This window comes from Eutrema salsugineum, unplaced genomic scaffold (assembly GCF_000478725.1).
Source record: "Eutrema salsugineum unplaced genomic scaffold, Eutsalg1_0 scaffold_5, whole genome shotgun sequence".
Lineage (NCBI taxonomy): Eukaryota > Viridiplantae > Streptophyta > Magnoliopsida > Brassicales > Brassicaceae > Eutrema > Eutrema salsugineum.
In genome coordinates, this window is record NW_006256612.1 from 15,118,462 (window position 1) to 15,146,156 (window position 27,695).

Genomic DNA, 27,695 nt, shown 5'->3' on the forward strand with positions numbered 1-27,695 from the left:
AAAAAAATTACAATTTTGGATGTTTTTGAAATTGTTGTCATTGAATTACAAATATTTTCAAGATCTCCAACATCATTGGACAATATATTTTCATTTATTGGGTTAGATCCAAATTAAGAATTCTTCTCGCTATGTTAAATTTTTACACGCGGTACGTCAGTAAATACATTCCATAAATTTGATCATTTTTTGTCACAAATTTGATCATATTTGTAAATACATTCCATAAGTCCAAAAACTCTCTTACCTGCGACGAGATGCCGGAGAAAAAGCTCCCTTTGATGAATCTCACGGCCACATTCCTCATGACCGTCGTGTTCCTCGTATCTACGATTGTAATCAATGCCGCAGATTCTTCAGTCGAAAAGCTCAACGAGGATCCCATCAAGTGCACACCTTGTCTCAAAAATCCGCCGCCTCCTCCTTCTTGTCACTCTCCTCCTCCTCCGCCGTCTCCGCCACCGCCGCCAAAAAATTCCAACTGCCCTCCATCGCCGAAGGAGTCTTACTTCCCACCGCCGCCACCTCCGACTACTTACGTGTACGCGATTCCCCCGGGAGACTTGTACCCCGTTGACCATGACTATGGAGCCGCGGCTGCTGGAGAACGCTTCACCACCGTGAAGCTGATTGCGCTTGGAGTTATCTGTTTCATGATTCTTTGAATATGATTCGTGATCGAAGCCAAGACTAGTTCCTAGGATTCTAGAATATCCTTCTATGTTACAAATGGGCGGTAATATTCTTGCTGCTTCTATCAACTTTTTCTTTATTTTTTTCCGGGAAATGATCGATCGTTCCATTGATTTAAACTTCTAGCTAGTTAGGATCCAATCATATTGTTTCATCCTTGTTCGTCGTAATACACAACTTTTAAATTAATGAATTTTAGTTAAATAATGTGATATATGATTGAATATTTTTTAGTGTTTACTCCCAAACAATCGACTTATAGTCACAATCTTACATGAAATATCTGTAACAGTTGCATCATTGGAGCTTCAAGAGAGTTTAGTTTTTGTAATTATGATCACAAGAAGGTGTGTTATGGGGACCAGAGTCAAATGTGATCGGACGCGTTTCATGGTCTAGATTTTGACCGTTCAGAAGCTCTTTTTTGCAACGGTAATCAGGAATTGGAACTCGTTTTTAAATGTGTTGTGATGCTTGACTCGTAGATCGATCGAGAAAATAAAACTTTAAGATAATGTACTCTTAAATATTTTCGACAACAAAATGTATACGGGAATTTTCACTTGATATTTACTATGAAGTTAAGGAAAATGATGCAAAATAAATATTACTTTTGTTTCTTCCAAAATGAAATCAACAAATTGTACTGTGGAACAAGACGGCATTATGTTATTCGGGATACTGAGTAAAAATAAAATAAAATTGATAACTTATAGATTGGGAATAAACGACAAAAAAACTTTAGTTTCCTTTATCATGTAAAACTATACATTCCCCATGGTGTACTTTTGTATAACGTCAACAATCATAGTATATATTTTCTCCAACAAAAAAGAAACATCTAATTTAAACTGTATTAATATTTATGAAGTCTTGAAGAACTCGAGACGAGGGACATCTAAACGGAGAGAGGAGGTAGCTTTTTTGTAGTCACCCCATGTGAATGAATTATACCGTCGTGGATTTTCCGGCGACACCATTTCCGGCCACGGTGATATTTTTGTCTCCAACGACGGCGCTGCAAAATACATCGCCGACATCCGAGGCTTCCCTGCCGTGTTCGCCAATACCCTGTGCCTCACGCTGGTGAATCTCCCATTCGTCAATGCCTATTAACAAAAGATTTATTAGTTAATCAAATATATGAACCTAGTTTGTGATATTTAGTTTACGAAAACAATACGGCAGTCGAAAAAAAAAAATGACCTCATTCTTGTTGAAAATTTGAAATACATTTGAAATTTGTGACCAAATTAGTTTAAAAAAAAAACTGTTTAATTAAGTTTAACCTGAAGGCAGTCGCCGACCAAAACGTAGAAGCATGTAGGGTCAGATGGGACAGGGACCCACAAGCCGTCACGTGAGCAGATCTCAAGTCCATCTACGTCGTTGGATCTTAGCACCGTCAAGATCTGAGGGTCAGAATGCGCCCCGAAACCTATTTGGCTAACACCTCTTAAAGCGTACGGTGCAGGTGGATAGTGATTCAAGCGTAGGATCGAGTCACTACGGACGTCTCTGATCAGGTCACTCACTTCGTTAGATCTCTGGCCCAACAAATTTTCGATCGTCAGATCAATTATCTCACATGCCAGATCTTTAACGGCGCGTATGTAATCATTCGTCGCCGAGCTACAAAAGATAAACACCACGTGGCATTTAGTCAACACTCTCAGCAATTGACAGAGGGACAAATTGTTTGTTCAAGATCTTTCGTTTTTTTTTTCCTGGTAGATCACATAACAAAAAGAAGAAAGAAAGAAAAAGGACATAATTAAGATTTATGTTCAGAAGAATGTTCGAAAGCGTGAGGACCCCAAGATTGCTTTACAAGTTGTCATTTTTTTAATTGAACAAAAGAGGGAAAAAAGCAGGTCAAATCTTGATTCATTGACGTTTGATCTTTTGATTCTTTGGTGATCTTCCATTAATTGACCAAGTCTTACATACTTTGTGACTTGTATGTGTGTAAATCTGTTTTTTAGAATATTGTTTTTTTGTTAAAATATTTTAAAAATAAGTGTAACTATACTATTAACTTGGAGCCTATGAACGATAAATTAAAGTTCGAGTCCCACCTAGAATTTGGTCAAATATATTTTAAAAGGTGGACTATGTCACCAAATTAGGGGAAAAAAATAATTAATCAACATGTCGCAGTCAAGGTTGCAAAAGCACTATCACATTTTGATATTTTAATTGGCTTAATCTAGGAAAACAATGGCTGGCATCCTAACTGTAACCAGTAACCACATACCAATTTACTATGAACCAAGAACAAATCCAACTATTGTAGATTAATGATTACAACAATTTATCAGGTGAACCGGCATTAGGTTGGTACGATTATATATTTGTACTAAATTAAATATAAAATATATATAATACGGGCAACTTTATTAATAATAATTAAAAGCCGTGTCTTATGGTCATTATCCATTATTCGACATTGCAACTCTCGTTTTAGGTATCTCACAAGTCACATTGTCACACAATCCACATCAATTTCAGTTGGGTCAACTTTCAAACACACACACACAGAAACGGATGAAATATTAGAAATAAATAAAATTTGTAGACGCAACAAAAGGTATTGCCAGTTCCACATACCTATGGTTGTTAATTTTCTCATGCATTAGAGTTATGTCATTATATGCATCTTTTTGTTCAATACGCTTAAGATCCGAATTTCTCCTGTTTACTCAGTGAAATGTGTATGCATATGCCGGCGTAGTTAATTACAAATACCCATAATTTTTATTGCAAACCGGCAAAGTTAACCAAAAACAGTGATCGAAGATTCATACTATGGTCTTGTTTGTTTTAAAGATTAAAGTATGTGTTTATGTTTAATTTTGTTTAGCGTGTATAAATATTGATAGAAAATTAGAATGTTATGCTTTTATGTGGATTAACACATTATAATATTAGAAAATATATCTGCAAAAGTGTAAAAAAAAAAAAAGTGTATTTGTTTTTCTTCTTGTAATGGCTAGCTAGAAGTAAAATATGCTCGATAACCAAATAAATATAAGTAAGTCAAAGAAAAATCTTTTTAGCTTGATTAATTAAAGTAGGTTCAAAACCAATAAACACAAAGAACAGACAAGATTTGTGATACGTACCTGAACTTGAAGGGATCATTATGTGAGATAGTTTCAGATTTATCAGCGACAGACGTCGGATTTGCATGGAGAAGAAGATACTCAATCTCACCCAAATCGCCATTAAAACCGATGTTCTTGCATCCGTAACCGAATGGACTCGCTGGACCGGCTCGTAGCTTCTCCGATTCCGGTTTATTAAAAAATACTTCGCCTTCATGCTCAAATCTCGAAATTATCTCCGGTTTAACTCCGTGGTTTATCACCTTGAAAAACCCGTTAACCTCGCAGGCTTTCACGATCTTCTCCGATAGATTTGACCTGTCATTTGTAGAGAAATCGATTACCGGAAAGTTATATTCCGGCGATGCTTTCGACTTCTTTCCGGTGGTTTGTAACGGTGTTGAAGTTGGCAAAACCATATCCTTATATTTTTCAAACAAAAATAACCTTTTAAGGAAAAAAAAATATTATCAGTAGAGAATAGAAACAGGATGGTTTGATTCTGAGAGAACCCAAGAAGAGTGAGTATTATATATATAGTGTATGGGCAGAGATGAAAGGTATATTTTGGGTAAAATAATAAATTATTTGTTAAAGTCCTTTTCTGAATTTAATTTATAATGCTACGGTTTCCATACGGTTGACAAATGGGGAATATTAAAGTAATCGGCTCATCATACATATCGCGTAAGGTGGTCATGTCATCAACGGGGACGGTCGAGTTTCGACATTAATATTAATGCCGATATAAATAAAGCTTGACTATTTATGATTTTTTTTTTGTTGACTATTTATGAAATTATGCATGCTTATCTCCATCAAAATGAAAATTTTGTACGAAAAGCGTATGGAGTATTAAGTAATGCATCTATTCAATTTAAACATTTTCAAGTTAGGCACAATTAAACTACTGGGCTTATTATTTTTGAAATCGGGTAGATTGAAATTTGGTGATAGGAAAGTAGTAGATGTTGATGTTTACTTCTTACAATAAAATAATTTAAAGATCGAGCACTTATTGCCTAAAATTACGTGTTTGGTTAGTCAGACTCTCGTATGTTTAATAATGATTTCTTATGATGTAATTGACATAACAAAAACAAATTACATGAATAAGTATAGAATAGCAGTTGGTGATTTATATTCAATGGCTCAATAGGAGTCCGATCATAAATGTTTTATATTGATTAGTTTGGAAGAATAAATAACAGTTTATGATTTATTCAAATCCCACAGATGTAAAAATAATAAGAATTCATGAACAAATTAAAAACATTTCTTCAGAGAATGGCTAATTAAGTGTTTTAAAAATAAAAATTTAATGGAAAAATGTGAATTTTGTTTCAGGTTTGACATATATACATATACTAATAGTTATATGAAGACGCAAATAGATATATATATATATATATTTTAAAAAAAAAAGATATTAGGGGAATAGACACGGGAAATTAAGGAGAAGCAATTGCTGTATAGAAGAGGCGCGTGGAAAAGAGTCACAAGGAAGTGGGAGAGGTAAGGATGGGCCAGGTGTAAGGCCGATGTGTCGGCACGTAGTGAAAATGGTCAACCTTGACGGCTCGTATTAGCCGTCCGATTAACTAAAGAATTTGTATTCAACTTTTCCAAGCCCATATTCTTTCAATTATTATTCTCTCAACTCTCTGTACCAAATACCTAGTACCTACCCATTTACTATATTAGGGAAATAAGACTACTACTTTTTTTTTGTCGTCAATAAAACTACTACTAATTTCTTTCTTTTTATCTCGTTTAAATGTTTTATCTTTCGGATTATTGTTTAACGTTGCGAAGTTGATACTAATTTTTTAGCTGATCGATTAATAAAACGTTAACGAATCATAATATATATATTTCTTTTTTTTGGTTGACATTTTTAATCAGTTGACTTTAATTTCGTAATATCTAATCAAAATTCAGAATTATTTAATGTTTCTACTTGATCCATGGTGTTCAATTAGCTTAAAACAAGTCGCCTTACTTGTGTTGTTTTTGCTGTTATCTAGTAGACTAGTACGTAGATATTCATACTGTAACTCAATTTGAAAAAACTTGATAAACAACAAACTAAATGATATAAATAGATACATTCGAATCATTCCAATTCCTTAATTTAAATACTGAAGATATAAAAGAATAAACGAAGGATCGAAGAAAAGTTGACCAGAGACAGGATGGATCAATGGAACATGGCATCTGACATACTAGCCGACATTATCCCATGAATGAAACATACATATCGGTTATCAAACCTAACTCTATAATTTTAAACTTTTGCTGACAATTTATTAAAAACAATTCTACATTAATTTCTTATTTAAACGTTTCTATAAAGTATATACACATATCTAAATCAGTTATGAGTTTGAAGTAGACAGTCGTTCACCCAACTCCGAGACAACCAATATTAAGTTTCCTTTATTTAATGCATTTTATTTTGCTCACACTCAATCTATATATAAATATTAGGTTTGTTAAATTATGTAGCATAAAATACCAATTTCAATAAAAATATCACCAAGACCAATGAAGTCTTACGATGAGTAGATAGATAAACATATAGTAGTATAGTACTCGTTTGAATGATTATCTTCGGCACTTTGTAATACTATGATATTAACATGATGCATGATTAAAACCAAAAAAAAAAAAAACAGAATGCATGAAACCGCATGATTTTAGATGTACCTGCATGCATCAAGAAATCAGTATTTATTAAAAGGGTTTCTTAAGCCGTAATTTGGGCTAATATGCTGGAAGATGTAATATGATTACGTGAATAATGCAGTTAATGTATTCAATAAATATCACGGATTATATATATAACAGTACTTCAAAAAAAAACTTGTTAGGTTTGTAATTAATTTAACTAGATTTATAATCCGCGCAACAGTTAAAACAGTTAATTCATTATATTTATCTTCTTACTGTTCTTAATTTATTAGACTCATTTTCTATCTTCATATTATCATAGTTTTTTTGTTTTCTTTTTCATCTTCAACATTTTTGTCCTCGTATTTTTTTAAATTCTTATTTACCAGTTTTGTGTTTTTCTTTTCTTCTTTATTTTTCTTATTTTATCATCTTCCTCTTCATCTTCTTCGATTTCTATTTCTTATTTTTCTTTTTCTTTCTATTGTCAACAGCTTAAATACCTAGAACGATTCAACTTATTTTTTTTTTCTTTCGATATTTTTTCATCTTTTTCTGATTTTGTTTCGTCTTTTAGTTTTGTCTTTTAGTTTTATTTAGCTCGTGTATGTATTCTTCTTCTTTTATTTTGTCTCCATTTACATGTTTTTCTTTATATTTTGATTTTTTCTTCTTCCTCCTCCTATTGTTCTTATTCTCTTTCATCGTCTATGATTTTTATTTTCATCCTCGTCTTTTTCTTTTATTATATGTCTTTTTATTGTTTTTCCCAATTTTTACTCTTTTTCTTCTTGATTAAAAGTAGTAATCATAAACAATGTGTGAATTAATTAAGTTATTAAATTTAGTGTTAATGTTTTTCTTTTATTATTAAATCAAAGTAATTCAATTTTAAAATGTGTGAATTAATTAAGTTATTAATTTTAGTTTTGTTTTTCTATGTTAATGTGGATATCTTAGATGGAGAGAAAACTCTCTCGTTAGTTTGTGACGGCATGTACATATATTGCAAACAAAAGACGACATAAACTGCAAAAAGCAAATGGGATAGCACATGCGTGGGAAATGGGATGAGCAAACGGCAGTTGGATTATCTTTTGGTCGTTGAATCGCTTTTTCCTCTCTTCCAAACAGATTTTTTTTGGTATCATTATTATTGTTACTATAAATAAAAATGTTACTATTATTAAATAAACTTTGATACAAGAAGACATATGGTCAACACTCTGTGTCCCAGTGTCCAACTTAATGTGGGTGTGAATAGAAGATATCATGATATGATTGCCTATAAGAACTGAAATGTATATATTTATATATAACTTAATGTGGGTGAGAATAGAAGAAGATCATGATATGAAACCCTATAATAACTGAAATGTATATATTTAGAAGAAGAAACATGAATTTGATTTTGGTAAATTGATTCAAGAATTAGATATATATATATATACATATACATTTTCAGGTGTAAAAAAAAGAGCTACATACACTCTCTTTGTTAAATGGATCTTTTAAAATCGTAGACCTATATGATTGTTTCATGAAAATGAGACCGATACTTTTCTAACTTTTTTTTTCCACTGTTGAAATCTTAAAACGATCCTGGCCGACTTTTTTTTTTCCATTTTTTTCCATTTTTTTGTGCATATTTTATAGCAAAAACAACCGGCCCAACGTTGCTATAGATTGTCATGTCTTCTCTGCAAAACCAAGAAGTCGTTTAGTTTTTCAATTCGGCTCAGCCCATCACAAGAGGTCCATACTATATTTGAATAGTTGGTACTTTTCGAATTGTGAGGTAGGGATAACTCACAAACAATCCTTGAAATTTTCCTGGGACAGATGTTTTATGTTGTTCAACGTTATTTGATTGGAACGTTTCCTTAAATTTTAGTATTTATTTTCATTAAATTCATTTTTATAGGTAATCCGTAAGGCCCAAAAATCCCAAACCAAATACCAAACTTAACTTTATTGAAAAAACCACAATTTAAAATAGTTGAAAAACCTAAATTATTTATAACTGAGTTTTTTTCCTCTCCCTCTGTTCTCTCTCTTCTATCTTTCACAAAGGGTGAGTTTTTCTCAGTTTTTTGTTGTACAGATTTCCGATTAATATCGGATGTTTTCCGGCTTAGACCGGAGCTTTCTTTCCGTTTAACGGAAAATAATTTCCGATTTATTCGGATTGTCACTTCCTTCAATCAGAGTCTTTTGCTTTCATTTGTTATTGATTCCTTAATTCAGTCTTACACTAATCCTTAGTGGAGTGTTGGATTTGTTTTCTGGAATCATTGTTCTTCATGATAGAGCAATTGAGTACTGATTGTTTGGTTGTTCTTGCCCTTTCTCCTCTACTTATGATTTCCTCTTATAATTGAGGTGGGGATAAGCGGATCTAGTGGTAAGAGTTGGAACTTTTCTTCTTTTATTTCTGGTTTCATCTGCTCTTGGCTGGGAGTATGAGAATCTCCCTAAGTCCTTATCAAGCTTTGTCAAAGCAAAGGATGGTGTCTTGAGTTTCTGATGAACGGCGGCAATATTTATTGAAGAAGACAATTTCTAGCTGGTGTTACCTACAAGATCTAAAATGGAGGAGGAAAAAAAGGATGTGAAGAAAAAGAGTTGTTTAGGCGAAGCTTTTGATGGAGCTGGAGAACGGGTGATGATTTTCAAAACTAAGATCGTCGTCGGCGATGCAGCAATGTTTTTTCAGAATTGCCACGTTTGCCCTTGTTGTTTATCATTGAACACGTGTCTATGACGTGTATGTCTATTAGCTCGTGTTTATCTTGATTTGTATGGGTTGTGGTTGGGCTTTGTCAAACTCTTTGTACTCCACCTTTTGTGGGCTTTTACAAATAGTAAATGGACGACCAAAAAAAAAGAAAAACCTAAATTATTTATAACTAACTACTCGTCACAATTTCCTTTTTTTGAACATCACTCGCCACAATTTCCGAAATCGTTTTTTTCCAAATTAAATTTTTATCACACGTATGATGAAAATTTATAAATTGTTTTTTATATATTTTTTTTACGGCGAAATGGTTATATCCATAAACGATAAAATGATATTCTTAATTATCACCATTAATTTTTGGTAATTTTATCACCATTCACCATTTGTTTAATTATGGAAATGAGGTTAAATTATTTTACATAATATTATTTAAATATTTCTAATTAATTAATTTAAATTTATTCTTCAATAAAAACAATAAATATTGATTCAATAAAATTAATTAATCAATCAAAGATTGAAGAAGCAGTAAACAGAGTTAGGTGGGAAGATGCGTAATTGACACGAAGTGAGTCCCACTCATATGATATTCGTACGTATTAAGCGCCCGCTTTTTTTTTCTAACTTTCTTTACTAGTGCCGAAATATAAAAATTGTAAAATCGTTAGTTAACTAATATTTTCGCCTCTAAGTCGTTATTTTCGACTGTATTATTTGATTAGTTTATAACATCTTCTAACACTTTTCCTAATTAATTTCTTTTCAATTGGTATCTCTTTCAGATGACAATCACCATAATACATCGTATAAAATACAGATATCTACCATACAAAATATAAATGCATTTGCTCATGGAGAATGTAATTATTTGTACTTTTGAGTATGACAAATTCCTTAACAAAAAGCATGCTAATTAATAATGGATAATGTAATTATTTGTACTTTTGACTTTTGAGTATGACTGTACGGTCATACCGTTATATATATCATATCAGTGATGCATATACCGAACCAACAGAATAGAATCAACGGTTTTATCAATAGGAATATCAATTATATATATCATCAACGGTTCCATTTCTTACACTAATGCCTTCAATCAATAAATTAGTTACAAAGAAGGCACGAATACATATTAGTACAATCTTTTTTAAAAAATCTAAGCGTATATATAACATCATTTTTTGGGTAAAATGATGTATATAAATTTATCAGGTCCATCGCTTTTGCCACCATGTTAAAAGTCTAAGCGTATACTATATTGACTTTTTGTACTTTAATATAGAAAGTCCAGTAATGTCGTTACTTTTCAAAGACATAATCTAATTAAGAAAAAATATTGGATGATGTACATATATATGCAGTCGTCACACAAAAAGATTGATACATCATAGAAAAAAATCTTATACCAAAAAGTATCAAGCATAATGGTCACACAAAGAACGCCCTAATTAATTAAAAGATAATCCACTCAAAACAATTTATGTTTTGTTGATAACTCCATTATTACCGGCCAAGATCAAGTACTTATCCCTTCTCGTGAGGTTGGTGCACTCGAACCCCAAGGCTTTCCCGATCTCATGCTGCACGTGATTAGCCACCTCGAACTTAGTTTTACCATCATCATGATCTTGACACGTGGACGAGCCACCTCCAGAAACAAGATCAAGCAATCGGACGGTGTAAGAAGGGTAAGGATCCAAGAGGAAGAAAATCGGATCAAAGGCCTTAAACCCACTAGCCGTCGTGCCATAGAAGAAAGTCGCATGCGAGTCGATAGCAACCGGTACGATGACGTCACTAATCTCCGCGAAAAGTGGACTAAACCGAAGCAAGTAAGGCTCTCTACACGTAGTCCCTTCGGGACAAACCACGAGATCTCCTTGGCTCAACAATCTCTCCATGGCTTCACCATCTTGGACACGGTCACGAGTCAATCTAACGGTTTTGATCGGAGCTAGAAGCTCAGATAATCTGCTTAGACTATACGTAACAGCTTTGATGCTTTTCTTTCTTAGAGCGTAAGAAATGTAAAGTGGGTCTAGTAACGTTCTATGGTTACACACAAAGAGACAACCTTTTTTCTGGTCGGTATAAATTAGGTCAATTTGGTTATTGACGGTGAGGGTAAGGCGGAGACCGGAGAAGGCGAGGAAAGGAATGGCTAAGGCGTAAGGGAGGTTTAGGCCGGCGACGAGTCTCGCAGCGGCTAGAGCGGCGGCGAATGGGGCCCACATGAATAATGCGAGTGTGTTTAAAGGTGTTGGCTTAATGGCTAAACGACCATCGTGGAAAATCAATGGCTTAGGGTATTGATTTCGTGGTAAGGTTTGCCAACTTTTTTTGTCTGAATTTCGGACAAAGTAAATCTCCTGTATATAAGAAAAAAATTAGAGAATTAGAGAAGTGGACTTATATGCATGTATATATGAAAAAAAAAATACCAATAGTAATAGATTATATCAAGTTAATTATAGTCTATGGTTTGCATTTAATGCATCAGAACGTAATCATTCACCTTTTTACTTTACAATAGTCTATGGTTTGCAACTTTGAATTCGAGCCATATATAAAGTCTATTTTTTAAAAGATTCCAAGAAAATCAATGCATCTATTTATTCGTTCAAAGAGCCACATTAAAACTAAACAAATTCTATTGGGGACTTCTATATACTGTACAGTAATATTTTATTATTGAGTTCCCAGACATCGGAAAACCCAAAAAAGTAAAAACGTACTTTACAAAGTTAGAAGATAGACTAAAAGCCAAACATTAATAATTTATTACTAGATCTTCCACATATGTCATAAAAAACTGAAAAAATAATTAAAAAAAAACATAAAAGATTTTAAAATATGGAAAACAATATCGGTAACACAAAGGTTTATTTAATTTTATTTATCTCCCAGAAAAATACAGTTACGTCAGTTCTATATAAGACCATTCTTGGGTCCAAAATTTCTGTTAGAATGACCCAAAGTTAGATATAAAGAAAAACAACTATAGAACTTTAGATTACATACATATACATATACATATCGAAATATAATAATTTACCTGGCAAAATTGAGAGAATAGAGATCGGTGACTTGGAAAAGTAAAGGAAGTGATGCCAATGACATGACCACTACTTAGTTTTTCTTCTTGAATCAATTTACCGAAATCAAATTCATGTTTCTTCTTCTCCTCCATGATGCCTAAGTAGTAACCACCGATCATTTTCATTTCTCTCCCGATCACAACTTCAATCTCCAAGTAATCTCTCAAGAACCCATCAATCATTACTTGAGGCAAATCACTCACAGCAACTCTCTTGCCTCCTCTTTTCAAAACCTCGAACATCTCGAGCCCGACTTCTTCTAGAAAATACTTAGGCAAAACCGATTTCCCCGCTCGAAATCTTTCGTTTTTAACCCCGAAGAAGCTCAACAACACCATGGTCTTCAAGCCCATTTCGTAGCTCATCAAGCTTATAAATGGGTAGAGAATGAAGAGGAAAAATGACCTTAATACTCCTCCGGCTTCAAAAGCTACAAGCATGAAATAAGGGAATAAGGTGTTTGATTTGAGTAGAGCTCCTTCAACGTTGAACATCACGGTGTGATGTGATAAATCTTGCGCTTGGTGAAGACCGTGATGAGAAGGGATTTTTTGGTATTTTTGTTTAGGGTTACGATGAAACCAACGCCGGAGAATAAAAATCTGGTAGAAGAAGAAGACAAGATCTTGGAGAATCGAGATCTTATTACCGGACATAGTTTTGACTTTTTTTCTTTTACTAGTATAAAGTTAAGTCGCTGTATTCTAGACTCTGCATGTCGAGAAAAACAGAAGAGGGGTGTCATTTATAGAATGGGATCATGACGTAAATACCCTTGGAACGTGTTTAGTATTCACAAGGAATGCCATCGATGATGATTCCTTTTCTTCCTTCCCGTACACCTTGCATGATTACAATAAATGATGTGAATGGTCATATCTGAAAAGTATACGTGCGCGTCGATATATCGTTCGGTTTCAATTCGATAAAACCGAATTATCCGATCACAATTTAGTTTCTTTTCAAATCTATTCTTTTTTTTTTTTTTTGCATACTGTTTTGGTTAGATTAGCTAAACGGAATTAGACATCTCTAGCTATAACAAATATTTCTATTGACGTATTCAAGAATATATCTATTGACTCGTTCAAAATTTACATATATCATCATCAGATCACATATACTGGGATATACTCCAGATATTTATATATTTGAAAACTGCTGAAAATAAGTTAAGAAGCTCATAATGTTTATACACGTGGGAGATCATATATCTAGAAGCAAGAGTGAAGTCAAATTTCATGTCTAGACTACAACTAACGCAATCATACAAGTCTATAGTACGTGAAATTTCTGATCACCGGGATATTGAAATAGAGCCACTTGATTTATTAACCTTATTGATCATTTCCAAGAATAAATATATATCAGTTCAATTTTGACTAAGAGAATCCTTTGATGGAGATCCGCTTAATGTTGCGAATTGTTCTCTTCAATTTGGTTACGTTTCGAATTACACAAGATCCACTAACCATGCAAGTGCAACCGAACCGTTTATTTTAAGTTCTTCACTTTGCCTAACAAGACATGAAAAAATACATTCTGCTTCTGTTCGAAAAACAAAATGTTAAATCAGTGGCTCAAACCTCATTAAACGTTCAATTGTTAACTAAACTATTGCCAAAAAAAAGATAAACTACAGGCCAGCAGTATACAAGACTACATGTATTAATTGACAGGCATAATTCTGAAGATTGTAGAAAGTGTAGTAACTAAATGAATTATTGTTATGTCTAAAAAATATCAAAGATTAAATGATGTGTGACGTATACCTAATCTACGTATGGAGTCTCCAAAATAATCACTATCAAAGAAGCGTATAATCTTTAAATGTATATTCACACTAGATTTTCGATCCTAATTATAATAATAAAAAAAAAGTCGATGCTTTCAAACTTGGAGTTGAAGGTCGATTAGCAAAAAATCTTGTAAAGAAATGGGAGGGAAATATTGTAAATTTACCAAAATGAAAAATTAATAGTGAGTTTAACGTACTTGTATACAAAAAAAAATCACTTACTTATATACTACTATTGTGCAAGTTGTGTTGTCCGTGGCCGCGGGACGTGGATCTCTTCCGTTATATATCACTTACTTATTTTATAAACTTTCGTCAAATGGTATTTTATAACGTGAGTACTTGTGTTCGCTTTTACCGTTCTAGGTTCTAGCAAAAATAAAAAAAAAAATCTAATAAAAGTTTCATTATCATTAGTTCATTACGTACCAAGAGAGTCTTGTAACTATAAGGTATCTGAAAAGGAAACAAAAACTCTAGAGCTAGTTAAGCTGTTTTTTGTAAGTAATTCAAATTCCTTTTCATTTCAAATGAAACTGGAACAAAAACGTCTAAATACGAATAAGATCCAACTAGAGTAAATACAAACGAAAAAACGTCGATTTTAATTTATTATTAGTAGCTTAATCGGTTGAACACAAGTTTGAGTTTCGTTTCAAAAACAAAATATTTGTTAAAGAATCGTTCTAATTTGTTTTGGCGTGCGACCGTTGCTTTCCGTCTGGTTTTGCTTCGGTTTTATTTTTAATTCTGCAATCTACTTTCTTATGTTTTCGTTGTTGTTTGTTGCATCTGTCGGATTTGTTAGTAGTTTTTTAATCTTTGTAACTTCTGTAAAAAATTCAAAAATTGATAATATAATCTTAATATATTTACCAAAAAAATAAAAAAAAAGAATCGTTCTAATTCTCGTTTTGAAGAGATGACACTACCAACCGAGAATCATAATACTATAGTAGTATCACATACGACGAAAAAAATAACTATGTGGATTCTAATCTTTGCAGGTTAAGTGAGTTTTAATTTATAATTTATCACGGCTGTCGGGTGTAGATATTATTTCAAACGTAGATATTATTATTAGACCATAAACGTTGCAGAATCCAGTTGGAAGGGAAGTCATTTTCACAAATCTAGGAAAATAAGATGTAAAACCTGTTTATTTACTAAGGTCAATAACAAGTTTTCCATCATTTATCCCCCATTAAATAACTAATTGCACCAATCATTAATAAGTGTGTTCCAAACTTCCAATCAATTAGAAACAGGCCCGGCTAGTGATGGGGCCCGGCAAAGAATTTACAAGATATAACCTCGAGAAAGAGGATGACGGTTTCTAAAGCGTTAAGGACAAGTTAAAGAACAAAAATTGAACCAAAAAGAGCTAACAGAGTGCGTTAATGTCAAGACCAAACAGAGAACTCATCTGGTGACATCTCTTGAATCTTCTTCTTCTGCGCCCGAGATTCGCTTCCTCGTGTATCTGAATTAACACAGATTTGGGAAAAAATTAGAAGTTGTTCATATTAGTAGTTGTGTTTAGAAAGTAGCTTCTTTGATTGATAATAAGAAAGTCTTCTTCTTCTTCAAGCTCCTCACCTGAATGAGGCAGTTGGACTGGGATCAGTTTGCTCAACGGGAGCAAACTCATTGTAGAACTGAACTGAGATCATTTGGTTGTAAGGTGAAACAATTGGTGCAGGTGATTTGTCTGATTTCAAACTCGAATCGCCTGCAAAGAATCCTGCAACACGAAAAAAAAACCACTCTTTGTTTAAAGACATTTTTCGTCTTCCCTGAGCAATAACAACATAACAAACTCTGTTTATATCTAATGGTAAAAAAGACTGGTTTAAAGTTATATCAAAGTGTCCTAAAAGCAATCAATATAAAACCATAGAGAATCTTAGGACTCTTTCTTTCGATAAATCCATGCCTGGGGGCAACAATTTTTTTTTGCAAGTTCAAGACCAAAGTAGCGATTTTTGAATTCGTTGAGAGTATGAAAGGGAGTTAAAAAGTTATAACTTTCACTAAAACACTACAAAAAATGGTACCTTGAAAGACTAGAAAGCCGAAGAATAGGATCGTTACTATCATCGAGAAAATGCTAACGCATGAAGATGATGATGATGAAGACTTTGCAGCTTTAATTCTTTTTAAGGAATTTTTCATCCGTTCAATCCTTGCACGCTTTCTCATTGCGAGCTCCGCTATTTCCCTCATCACCTTATGGTCATTCGCAGTCAAGGAAGGGCCTTTCGGAGGTCTAGGTGGCTTTGAAGCCTTTCTTGACTTCTTAACCTTTACATTATCGCCTTTTTTCTCTGAAAGATTCAAACTTTGACTGCTTGCTTCTGCTGGGTTTTTGTTTCCTATTAATGGACAGTTTAGATCATCAGCAATCTTTTCAGACACACCGAAATTCACCCGTTCACGCCACACCCCGTTCCCTGAAACGATATCTGAAGTGGATTCTTGCGTAACATCAGATCGACCAGCTTCGATGTCTACCTCAAGATCTTGTTCTCCTGAAATCATTTGATCCATCCTCAAGTACCTACTTTTAACGCTCACAAAAGCAAAGCTGATTCGACCCTTTTGCTTCCCCTGAGGATAAACCTCTTTTCTACTTGCAAAACTGAGCAAGCTCAAAAGAGACTTTCTCTCAGCTTCCTTAATCGTCTTAGAACATGAAACAAGAAGTCACACGAGAGATTAGCATACAATTCAATTTTCAAAACAAAAACAGAGCAATGCTAATTTTGGTTTAACTAAAACCCTAACTCGCAAGACAAAGTAACCATCAAAATCGATTTTGCTGAACTCGCACCAAATCAGTGACTTGTACATTTAACGAAACCACATTCTCGAAGTAAAGTGCTTAAGCCAATCAAAAGATACAGACTTGAGAGTAAAATCGGCAATAAACAACAACAAAAAAAAAAACACAGAAATCACAGATGCTTCTTACGTTACGAATGAAGCAGCAGAATCAAATCTTTCGTTGCGAATGTCAAAACCCGTTTCGTTAATTGTGAATGAGATTAGATACTGGAAAACAAAAGAAGAAGAAGACAGGAGTAAGAGTACCCACCTCGAATTAGGGTTCTTGTGGATGAAATTTGAATTGATTGCGTATCCGAAATTTCTCAGAGGATATCCGTTTGGTTCGGTGTATATATATAAACAGAAAAAGCGAAACAATGTTTTGTTGGATTGTTATGTCGCCGAACGTATTACCAAAGAAAGACAAAAAGGAAAGTTGCGACCAGATACAGACGTGCCAGCTTGTCATACAATCTACGCCGCTCGTTTTGTTTTTATTTGTTTCCTTTTTTTTTTAATTTTCAGATTTGCTCTATTTTTTTTTACCAATCACAAATTTGGAATTGGATAACTTCTGTTTCACAAATATTCAGTGTCCTTACTAGGAAACACGATAGATTTAAAACGAATAGGCAGTTAAAAGAGATACAGATTATTTACTAAATTGTAAATATTCACTGTAATTTTCCCTGTAATCTTTATTTGCCTTTTCTAGTTATCTCTTGTGGATAAATAAGGCTTCTTTGTTTAAATTGTGTATGAGATAATTAGATTAAAAAAATATTATTATTTTCCTGACTTTGTTGGTGGCACTAACACTAACATGGGTCATGGGTGATGATCCACAATTAACAAGTAGATTATTTTTTTTTGGCAATAGTCGGTTATTGGATTTGGATAAACAAACAATTTGTTGGTTGACATTTATAAACTAACCCCCAAAATAATTCACAATAGTGACCCAATAAATTGTCAAAAGTTGATATTTTTAGCCAAGTTATGTGCCCTGAAACAAGAAACTTGAACTCATCGAGGAGACACAAGTCTAAACATAATGTTCAACTAGCGATTATTAACAAACTAATGCAGGTTCATTATGAACACTGTTGAGATCTTAACCCACAAGTTGTCAAAAGCTGAGCTTTCTAGACCAAAAAGCTTATACTAATTTTGACCAAGGAAAAAAAAAAAGAGAAGCTTAAACTCATAAAAGAGACATAGGTCTAAAAACCGAGAATTATTACCTATCATCACAATACAAGGAGATACCTTTCCTCTGATTCCATATAATGTAAGTCATCCCACAAGGACAGATTTCTTCCCTCTTTCTAATCCCCTCCATAAGCACATCCAGCATCTCGGGTTGACCCAACCGCAAGTACATTGACATCATGTAATTAAACGGTAACGAATTGTTAACAAAATTGAGCTCATCCATTTTCTCAAAATGAGCCTTTGCTTTTTCTTCCTGAAGTTCCACACAGTAACAGTGCATGAGTGTCCCATAAATCAACTCATGATTCTTTGCAGAAGGATCAAGGTTGTTAAAGTAACTTTCAGCAGCTTCTAAGCCTTTCGTCTTTGCAATCAGATGCAAACGAACTGCATGATCGGAGACAGAAAATGGCACTTTCCTCTTCTCCTTCGAATCAAAGACCTGAAATTTTATCAACAATGGCTCCAATTAAACTCTATATTAAACACAAACAGAAATGTCAATCTAAATGTCGTTCAACTACAGAGTATAGCGACAATCAACGCCTAAAACTAGTGAAATCACAAACAGAAATATGTAATTTTCTTCATCCTCATCCATTCAGAAACGAGTATATCCCTAATGTAATCTTAAAATTGGTGAAATCACAAAGCTTTTGACAGTCAACTTGGATCTAAAACCAGCCCTTTTCGATTAATTTTCCATAGATGACAGAATATCTCCAATTTCGATGTTAAAATCAATAACATATCAGAAAACGTAATTGATTAAGCTGATTTTTTTTAGCCAAGTTATGTGCCCTAAAACAAGGAACTTGAACTCATAAACGAGACACAAGTATAAACACAACGTTCAAATAGCGATTATTAACAAAAATAAAGCATGTTAATAATGGAACATTTTTGAGATCTTCCCTTCCCTTATGTAACTCACAAATTGTCAAAAACTGAGCTTTTTATAACAAAAAGCTTTAACTCATCTTGACCAAAGAAAAAGAGAAGCTTAAAAAACCGAGAATTACCCATCATTGTAGGAATTTAAGGACATACCTTTTCAAGCAAGTCTTGGATGTCCTCGCTTACTTCCATCTCGTTTCGATACAGTCTTTCAAGCATATCAGGATAAATCTTTCCGGCTGCTGCATAGGTCTTTATAAGAAAGGTCACAGTTTCAGAGTCCATAAAAGGTCTCCAGTGCGACAAGATCCTGCAGAGTTTTTCTGCTCCATCAACATCTTTAGCCTTCTCAAAGTGAAGAAAAAACAAGCTGAGCAGCTCTGAGCTCCAGCCCCAGTGGTCTCTGATATCTGCGGAATCAGAAACCGCGGCTTCCAAATGCTTCATAGCCGAATCCACTTTACCGTTCTCCAATAGATGAATCATCAGAAGCTGTCTCGCTTTGGAGAAAGGTCCTTTACATTTTTTCATTGCACCGTCAAGAATCGTCTCTGCTTCTTGATACAAATTTCCTTTAAGATACGTGTTAATCGCGATATTAGCCAGCCTCATGTCGTAAACCTGGCATTTCGATTCCCACTCTGTGAAAATCCTCTTAATCCCATCAACGTCGCCGAGGCTACTCAGAGCCTGTAACATAACAAGATAGCTCATATTGTTGATCTCAGGATGAGCCTTCTTCAACGATTCCCAAACTCGATTAACCTCGGAAGCTTTCGAAATCCCAGCATACAAGCTAATGAGAAAATGGTGGGCATCACGGTTGTTGGGGTTCATCTTCTCCTCCATAGATTTCAGCGCAGACTCCGCTTCCTCGAAAAGACCAGCTTTAGTGTAGATTGCTGCAAGGTTAGAGAAAGTATTCCAAGTGGTTTTAGCTTCACTGTCTTTGCCCATTTCAGCTATAATCTTCTCAAGTCCGTCAAAGTCGTTTGAACTTGCACAGCTTTGCATCCATATAGAGTAAGTGACCCTACATGGAGATATACCCCTCTGTTTCATCGCATCAACAACCACAGGTACTTTCTCCGGTTGACTCATCCGCATGTACATTGACATCATGTTACTAAACGGTAACGAATTGTTAACGAATTTGAGCTCATCCATTTTCTCAAAATGAGCTTTTGCCTTCTCTTCCTGGAGTTGCACACAGTAACAGTTCATGAGCGCCCCATAAGTGGACTGGTGATTCTTTGCACAAGGTTCTAACTTGTTAAAGTAGTTTTCAGCAGCTTCCAAGCCTCTCGTCTTTGCGATTAGATCCAAACGAATCGCATGATCGGAGGCAGATACTGCCATTTTCCTCATCTCCATCCATTCAAAGATCTGAAATTTCATCAACAATGGTCCCAATTAAACAAGTGAAATCACAAAACTTTCAAAAACGAACATGAATTTAAAAACAGCTCTTTTCGATTAATCTTCCACAGATGACGGAATCTCTCCAATTTCAACAGATCAGAAAACGTAATTGGTCAATAGATGCGAAAATGGGAAAGGGAAAAGCATAAACAGACCTCAAGGGCGTGTTGATAGCGACGAAATTTGCGAAGGAGCTTGGCGCAGCGAAAGAGATCGTGTTTTCTGAGCGTAATGCCCTCCATGATGAACTGATTCAACGTCTCTGGCACTGTCCCTTCCGTCACACTAAGCTTCGACAGTTTATTGTAAATCTCTCGCTGCCTTGACGCGGCCGTCGGAGCAGAAGCATAGGCTTCGACGCCAGCCGACGCCGGAGAGGAGACCGTTGCACAGAACCTCCTCCCGAGGCGAGAACCGGATGCTATCAGATTACGAAAATTCATCTTCTTTACAGTTTTCAAACCTTAAGAATTGATCAAAAGTCCCTTCTTCTCTATTCTACTATTTCTATTGTCGGACTGTAGGGTTTAAGGACATAAATGTCTGTCGTTTAATATAAGTACTAACGGCGTGTAGTTTAATATAAGATATGTTAAAACGGCGTGTAGTTTAATATAAGATATGATACAACGGCATGTAGTTTCGCCGACTTGGGATCCGCAGGTTTCTTTAGTTTGCTACATGTGAACTAGACTACAAGACTAGTAGCTACTCCATTACGCACATATGAAGTTTTCTTAATAAATTTTGTGGAAGCTCGGTCATGGATTTACAATAACTAAACTAATGGATACTTGAAGAGTTTTTCATTAATAATTTTGTTGAAGACTTTCAAATGGATCTTTATATATTTATAAATTACACTAGTTAGCCGCCGAACGAGAAACTTTAGTGTATTTTCCAGTTTCTACATTTAATAAAAAAGTTCGGATCAGTTTGACGATTCATCCATCGAGAAACAAATGAGATTTTTAAAAGCAAGAATGGGTCTTCCAGATATAAGAAATTCAAATCAATCTTATTATTTTATCAATACTGAGCCAACGTTGACCGAATAAAAAGATCGTCATATCCGGCCACAATGATTCTAATCGTATATAGAACTCACATTGTAATGTAATACACACTATCCATATCATCCAATGATTATATGTGCTTAAAGCAGTGAAAAGGATAAAGTCAGTCGATCGTTAAAAGTCAAAGTCAACGCATTGACCATTTACATATCTATATAACGAACCACAAGCTCTTCTTCTCCTTACACAAAAAAAAAAAAAAAGAAAAAACATCTTTAAGAAATGGCTCAACACTCTTCTCTTCTATTATGCTTACTCCTCTCGATCTTCATAATACTATCTTCGGGCCTAACCGAAGCCACCACAATCACGCGTATAGTGTCGAAATCGCTCTACGAGTCAATGTTCATCCACAAAGACAATACCGCCTGTCCCGCAAATGGTTTCTACACCTACGAATCATTCGTGGAGGCGACAAGGCGGTTTCCTAGATTCGGGAGCGTCGGATCCATGGAGACGAGGCGGCGCGAGGTGGCTGCGTTTTTGGCTCAGATTTCACACGAGACGACCGGAGGGTGGGCAACGGCGCCGGACGGACCGTACGCGTGGGGATTGTGTTTTAAAGAAGAAGTGAGTCCACAAAGTAATTATTGCGATTCTTCTAACACGGAGTGGCCTTGTTTCTCTAACAAGACTTACCAAGGAAGAGGTCCCATTCAACTCTCTTGGTAAGGTTTTATAATATTGGATAGCAACATACGGCCCTTATATTATATCATAAGTAAAGAGTATATAAGATTGATTTGAATTGTTTTAAAAAAAAGTAACGAGTATATAACAATCACAAGCAATATGATTATATATTATTACCCAAAAAAAAAACATACTTACTTTTGCGTTTCCGTTACGTTTGACTTCTCAATGTTACAATCAACAAATACACAATTGTTACTAATTTTGATTTTCTTGTTTTGGATGAAAGGAACTATAACTACGGACCGGCTGGTCGAGCCCTAGGATTCGACGGTTTAAGGAATCCGGAAACGGTGGCAAATAATTCGGTGATAGCTTTCCAAACAGCACTTTGGTTTTGGATGACGGAGCAGAGTCCTAAACCGTCGTGCCATGACGTTATGATCGGTAAATACAGGCCTACGGAGGCGGATTTGGTGGCTAACCGGATCGGCGGGTTTGGTTTAACCACAAACATTATAAACGGCGGTTTAGAGTGTGGGATTGCTGGAGACGGGCGGGTTAATGACCGGATCGGGTTTTATCAGAGATATGCTGGGCTATTAAATGTAGGAACTGGGCCAAATTTAGACTGTGAAAAGCAGAGGCCCTTCGCTTAAATGATAATCTGGTTGACCCAAATTCTATATTATTAAACTAAATAAAAACTCCCACACATGGAGTAAATTGATTCAATAATGTATTTCGTTTCTATGGGTCGTCCTTTAATTTAAAATGATTTGGTTTTTATTGGCCAACCTTCACCTACCTATAAAATTTATTGGGGGAAAGTTATTCCCATGGTATTCAGTATTCTTGATGTTAACTAAAACTAAAATTATCTAAAACCTCCTAACTCTTCTCCAACACACAACTATATATATATATATATATTTCTGTATTTGTTTATATTATTCATGTTTTTCTTCACATTTATTGATACTTTGTTAGTATATATTTATATATATATATATACTCTGTTAAAAAAATATTCAAGAACTTAATAAATCTTAGAAGTTTCTCATAGATTTGATGAGCTTTTTTCTCGAAATTCTTGATGTACTTTACTCTTCTATTTCGCTCAAATGCAAGATGACCTGCTTTCTGATAAATAGGAATACAAAAAATTCATACAGAAAGACAAAATTTAATATATTGAAGGTTCCAACCTAATTAATGTGAAGTAAGAAATGTAAAATCTAAATATTACTCCCTCTGTTCAGAATTATTTGATGTTTTAGAAGGTTTTTTTTGTTCAGAATTATTTGATGTTCTCACTTTTCAATGCAAAATTTAATGAATTTTTATAGTTTTTGACCTTTTATATTCTGCAGATTGTCTTCTTATTGGCTGAATGATATTTAAATGAATTATAAATAATATTTTTAGTATAGAAAAAATTAAAATTAAATGAATCCTTAAACTATATGCAAAAATCTTAAACATCAAATAATTCTGAACAGATGGAGTAATTAAAAACTAATACTGCCATATAGTGTTTATGTATATAGAGGATATAATATTTCTTTATGTTCATGAAAATTAAAGCGAGGAGAAAATAGAATCCCACGCCAGGTGGAACAGCAAGTTTCTGGGGCGAGATATAAATGCGAGCTAAAAAAGTCAGCCCAAAAACTACTTGCTACCCAAAGTTTTAAAAGAAGTCCCATTGGAATCTCTTGTCCGTTAGATTTTGAACACAAAACCACGGTCGTTAGATTATTTCAGTAGGCCCACTCTATTTCTGTATATATATATTAGAAAGAACCACTTAGGAAATTATCCCATCATCATTACCAAAAACCCTAAAAACACATAGAAGCTTCTTCAAAGTTTTGATCACAATCAATGGCGTCAATTGTGCTTCTACTCACACAGATCCTTCACCCTACAAATCTCGAGTTTCCTCATTCTTCTTCATCCATGCTTCTCTCATCTTCTTCCCGCCATTACACGCAACAGAAATCTTCAAGACCCACAACACTCGACGACGACACTGTCAAGATCTCACCTCCTCACGAAGATCCTCAAGATTCTAGAGTTATGATCGATTTTTTCTAGACTTATTATGATTTTGTGTAAATTTTGCCCTTTCGGCCACATATTGTAGTATTTTTATATATATAAGTAATCGATCAGCGACGTTAAACCTTCACATACAGAGTGTTCTTAAAGTCAATTTTTTTTTTTTTTGGGTCCATAAATTGCAAGCGTACATAGACATGAAATTATTAGCTTGGGATTGCAGTTTAATAAGCACCTTCCTCAGATCGAACACATAGTAAGTTTTGGGGGATTTTGGGGTCAGAGTACAAACTGGAGGTGAATGGGTACCAAGCCCAGCCTTAATGCTCATCAAGTCAAACAAGGACTTTTGTAAATCGTTTGGCTTGGACGGAACCGGCCTCAATTCCTCGGCGAATTAGAAACTTTCAAACAACTATCAAAACCCTGCATTAATTTAACCACACAACAGAGCCAAAACTCTTAAAAGTAAACTGCAACACAATAAACCGTTCGGTAGATGAACTCATAAGAATATAATAACTGTGTGATTCCGAAATCATAATCTATTTGCCTCATATCACCCTCTTCCCATGCAAAACCTTTTCCCTCCAATGTGTGATAATATTGCTTCCAACACGGTCCTTCCTTCGCCTCTGTCACCAATCACCATCACATTCGGTGCAGTGGAATTGGCTTATAGAATTACGAGAGAAATGTCTGTGTCCCCGCCGAACAGGTTTAAAGATATTTTCATGGCGATCGCCACGATAAGATGAAGAAGAAGATACGACTTTTTCTCAATTTTGTCAAACTCTAAACAACTTGTTCAGACTATGATAAACCTTCTCTCTCCTTCAGAGGCTTTTAATTGCAATAAACCATTTTACGCTGCCGAAAGATGGTTTCGGTTATCATCAATGGGCCTACAAGCTCAATATTTTGGGTTTATTACATTTTCATATTATTCGTCGTTATAAGGCCCCGACCTAAAGGCCCAAAATAATATCCGGAAATATCATATTCTTTAACCCTAGTGTTAGACTGTTAGACAAATGATCATTGAAAACTAGTTCAATTTAGATTTTCACATACTGACATAAAATAACTTTCAATTATATATTTTTATACAATATTAACATCTTTTTATCTTTTTTTTTTTTTTTTTTAAATAGCTAGAGTTTGCGAAAACGTCATATAAAAAAACCATTGCTATATACATACATTTATAATTAGTGATAAATAAATAAATAAATAAAATGACTGATAACACAACAGAAAGCGAAAGAATATCTGACCTATTTAAAAAGGAATTTGATGGGCTGGGACGTGTGTGTTAAAATTAGTAGTGTACACACTCATTTCAGTTCCAAAAAAAAATTATATTTAAGAAAATAATAATAATAAGAATAAGGGTACCCTTGAACTGTAAAAGTAGATTGGAACGTATATTCCGAGAGGTCGTTGTCGTTTAGGAGATGGAAACATGGAGTGGCTGTGGTTTTGCTTCGTCGATCGCTAAGACACCAACAAAATGGAAAGCACTGAGTGTCAGACATGGGAGCATGTCCATCACGAGGGATCACGTGAACTACACGCATTTTCCTCCTCTCTTTTAGGTTCTTTAGGCCCATTGTGATTCAACGCGAGGTACACCAAACAAAAAACTCTAAACAAATAATAGTATTTGTTCTAACAGTTCACTAATTGCACCTTTTTTTATTCTTCCATTGCTCTGTTAGCATTTATTTTGCATCCAGGTTAAAGTGTTATTTATTTTTATTTTGTTTAAAGAAAATATTTTGTATTAATTGGAATTTTCTTTTGTCGTATTAAAGAAATAATGTGGACCATCGCACCTGCTCGGTGTATGGGTGATGGAGACGTGACGCTCAAAATTCCAATAAATGTGTCGTGGGGTTACAGAAAACAAAAATCTTATTCGTTATTGTATAGGCCTAGGGTCCATAACCCACGTGGGATTTTTGGATAAAACCCTAAATGTTTTTTTCTTTTCTTTCAGAATCCTCTATAAAATATTTGTAAAATGTACTCTCTGCTGAAATAATCCAACATTCGTGTTGGGGGATCAAACAGCGCACTATCATCATAATCCTCTGACTCTGCGATGTAGTAGTCTTATATATATATCATCATATTAAATTGTTGTGAACCTTTTCGTAAAACGCAAATATTATAACCACTCACAAATACTTCGAGAGATGGTGTTTATATATAGATCCACATTATTATTTTTTTTATCCCAAAATACTCCGCTTATCACATAGATGATCAGCGGCTTTTACTCACTGAGCCACTGTGGTGATTTTTTTTTTTTCTTATAGAAAGGGTCTGTTAATGATGAAACAATTTTTAGTTTATTTTTATGGATCGTATGAAAAGTGTGGTGGTCGATGGTCGACTGTTTCAGATATCCACCGACGGTCAACTTGTTTGCTATAGAGACTATTGGACATCTGATATCTAAAATTCGAATACAAAGATAAAGTATAACGACGACTATTCAAGGATAACGGATAATGATTACGGTATTAATTAAAAGGATAAAAGTGGTCCTACCCGTTGTGCATTATTACAGTTATAGCTAAAGTGGAGAAATATAAATGTCACTCAAATCCCAGTATAATTATCCCTATATTATACATTTATACATATGCGCGTGTGTGTATATTGATCGACTTATCACTTATATCGTCTGAATATTTCATGTGCCCGAATAGTAATTAATGAAGATTGCTTTAAAGTCGATTTATGTATGCATGTATTGTATGCATGCATGTTTTGTTGTTAAATGTATGCATGCATGTTGTATACTTGCATGTGTAGATTATTTATTTTATTTACTGACATCTAAAAATCAATGCAGAAGTATTCGAACAAAAGGATAAATTTCCCCTCTTAATCTAAGTGTCGTTTTATAAATCAAAAAAATCTACAAATACTAATTAATTAATCAATTAAATTTTATTTAGCATTTTTAAATTAACTATCGAAAAATAAAGTATTGTGTACTAAAAATTGAAACAAAAATGTATGTCTTTAAACAATTTTTTTTCTTCAAAATCCAATATCTTGTAATCAACTTTAACCGCGTGTTGCTATGAATTAAAAATTTAGAAGCTACTCGGGTTATATTGCTGTATAATCGTCGGTGTACGTAAAATAAAATAAAAAATCCACCTGTTTGCTGGTTAAAATTTGCTTGTAATGGTTCCGCCGTTCCGGTTAAGTTTCGATTCCTTGTATATTTTTTTGCGTTATTTCATTATATACAGTATAAGATCTTTAACAAAAAAAATAATTCCAAAGAAAACAAATTAAAGAGCCATTCATAGTAGAAAACGTGGCGTAATACAAGTGGGTCACTAAGTTAGCTGACAACTGTAACATCTGGCTCCGATCGTTCCTGTAATATAAATGAATGTGATTTCCATTTTATCGAGC

General features: G+C 34.2%; 6 protein-coding genes across 8 annotated transcripts; 2 read left to right on the plus strand and 4 right to left on the minus strand.

Annotated features, from left to right (window-relative positions):
• Positions 1–257: 257 nt before the first annotated feature.
• LOC18994614 (neural Wiskott-Aldrich syndrome protein) lies at positions 258–692 on the plus strand. Its single transcript, XM_006418283.2, has one exon. It carries the CDS (start codon positions 258–260, stop codon positions 663–665), a length of 408 nt encoding a protein of 135 aa, XP_006418346.1. The 3' UTR covers positions 666–692.
• Positions 693–1,424: 732 nt separating this feature from the next.
• LOC18994615 (gibberellin 2-beta-dioxygenase 6) lies at positions 1,425–4,260 on the minus strand. The gene is made up of 3 exons (XM_006418284.2): positions 3,819–4,260; positions 1,983–2,325; positions 1,425–1,802 (listed from the first exon to the last, which is right to left on the minus strand). The coding sequence occupies exons 1-3, from the start codon at positions 4,217–4,219 to the stop codon at positions 1,557–1,559; spliced, it is 990 nt and encodes a 329-aa protein (XP_006418347.1). The 5' UTR covers positions 4,220–4,260; the 3' UTR covers positions 1,425–1,556.
• A 6,258-nt stretch (positions 4,261–10,518) lies between these two features.
• LOC18994616 (probable glycerol-3-phosphate acyltransferase 2) lies at positions 10,519–13,022 on the minus strand. Its single transcript, XM_006418285.2, has 2 exons — positions 12,275–13,022; positions 10,519–11,588 (listed from the first exon to the last, which is right to left on the minus strand). The coding sequence occupies exons 1-2, from the start codon at positions 12,971–12,973 to the stop codon at positions 10,698–10,700; spliced, it is 1,590 nt and encodes a 529-aa protein (XP_006418348.1). The 5' UTR covers positions 12,974–13,022; the 3' UTR covers positions 10,519–10,697.
• A 2,299-nt stretch (positions 13,023–15,321) lies between these two features.
• LOC18994617 lies at positions 15,322–17,329 on the minus strand. Of its 2 annotated transcripts, none has more exons than XM_006418286.2 (4): positions 17,213–17,329; positions 16,173–16,800; positions 15,715–15,859; positions 15,322–15,598 (listed from the first exon to the last, which is right to left on the minus strand). In XM_006418286.2, the coding sequence occupies exons 2-4, from the start codon at positions 16,663–16,665 to the stop codon at positions 15,538–15,540; spliced, it is 699 nt and encodes a 232-aa protein (XP_006418349.1). In that variant the 5' UTR covers positions 16,666–16,800; positions 17,213–17,329; the 3' UTR covers positions 15,322–15,537. The 2 variants fall into 2 exon arrangements, with proteins under 2 accessions (XP_006418349.1, XP_024008754.1); XM_024152986.1 differs by lacking the exon at positions 17,213–17,329 and adding an exon at positions 17,090–17,138.
• A 626-nt stretch (positions 17,330–17,955) lies between these two features.
• Positions 17,956–20,954, minus strand: LOC18994618 (pentatricopeptide repeat-containing protein At1g02370, mitochondrial). 2 transcript variants are annotated; one of them, XM_006418287.2, is made up of 3 exons: positions 20,634–20,954; positions 19,210–20,442; positions 17,956–18,601 (listed from the first exon to the last, which is right to left on the minus strand). In XM_006418287.2, exons 1-3 carry the CDS (start codon positions 20,919–20,921, stop codon positions 18,185–18,187), a joined length of 1,938 nt encoding a protein of 645 aa, XP_006418350.1. In that variant the 5' UTR covers positions 20,922–20,954; the 3' UTR covers positions 17,956–18,184. The 2 variants fall into 2 exon arrangements, with proteins under 2 accessions (XP_006418350.1, XP_024009169.1); XM_024153401.1 differs by lacking the exon at positions 17,956–18,601 and having other exon boundaries at positions 19,198–20,442.
• A 784-nt stretch (positions 20,955–21,738) lies between these two features.
• On the plus strand, positions 21,739–22,927 carry LOC18994619 (chitinase 10). Its single transcript, XM_006418288.2, has 2 exons — positions 21,739–22,222; positions 22,477–22,927. The coding sequence occupies exons 1-2, from the start codon at positions 21,777–21,779 to the stop codon at positions 22,844–22,846; spliced, it is 816 nt and encodes a 271-aa protein (XP_006418351.1). The 5' UTR covers positions 21,739–21,776; the 3' UTR covers positions 22,847–22,927.
• The last annotated feature ends 4,768 nt before the right edge of the window (positions 22,928–27,695 follow it).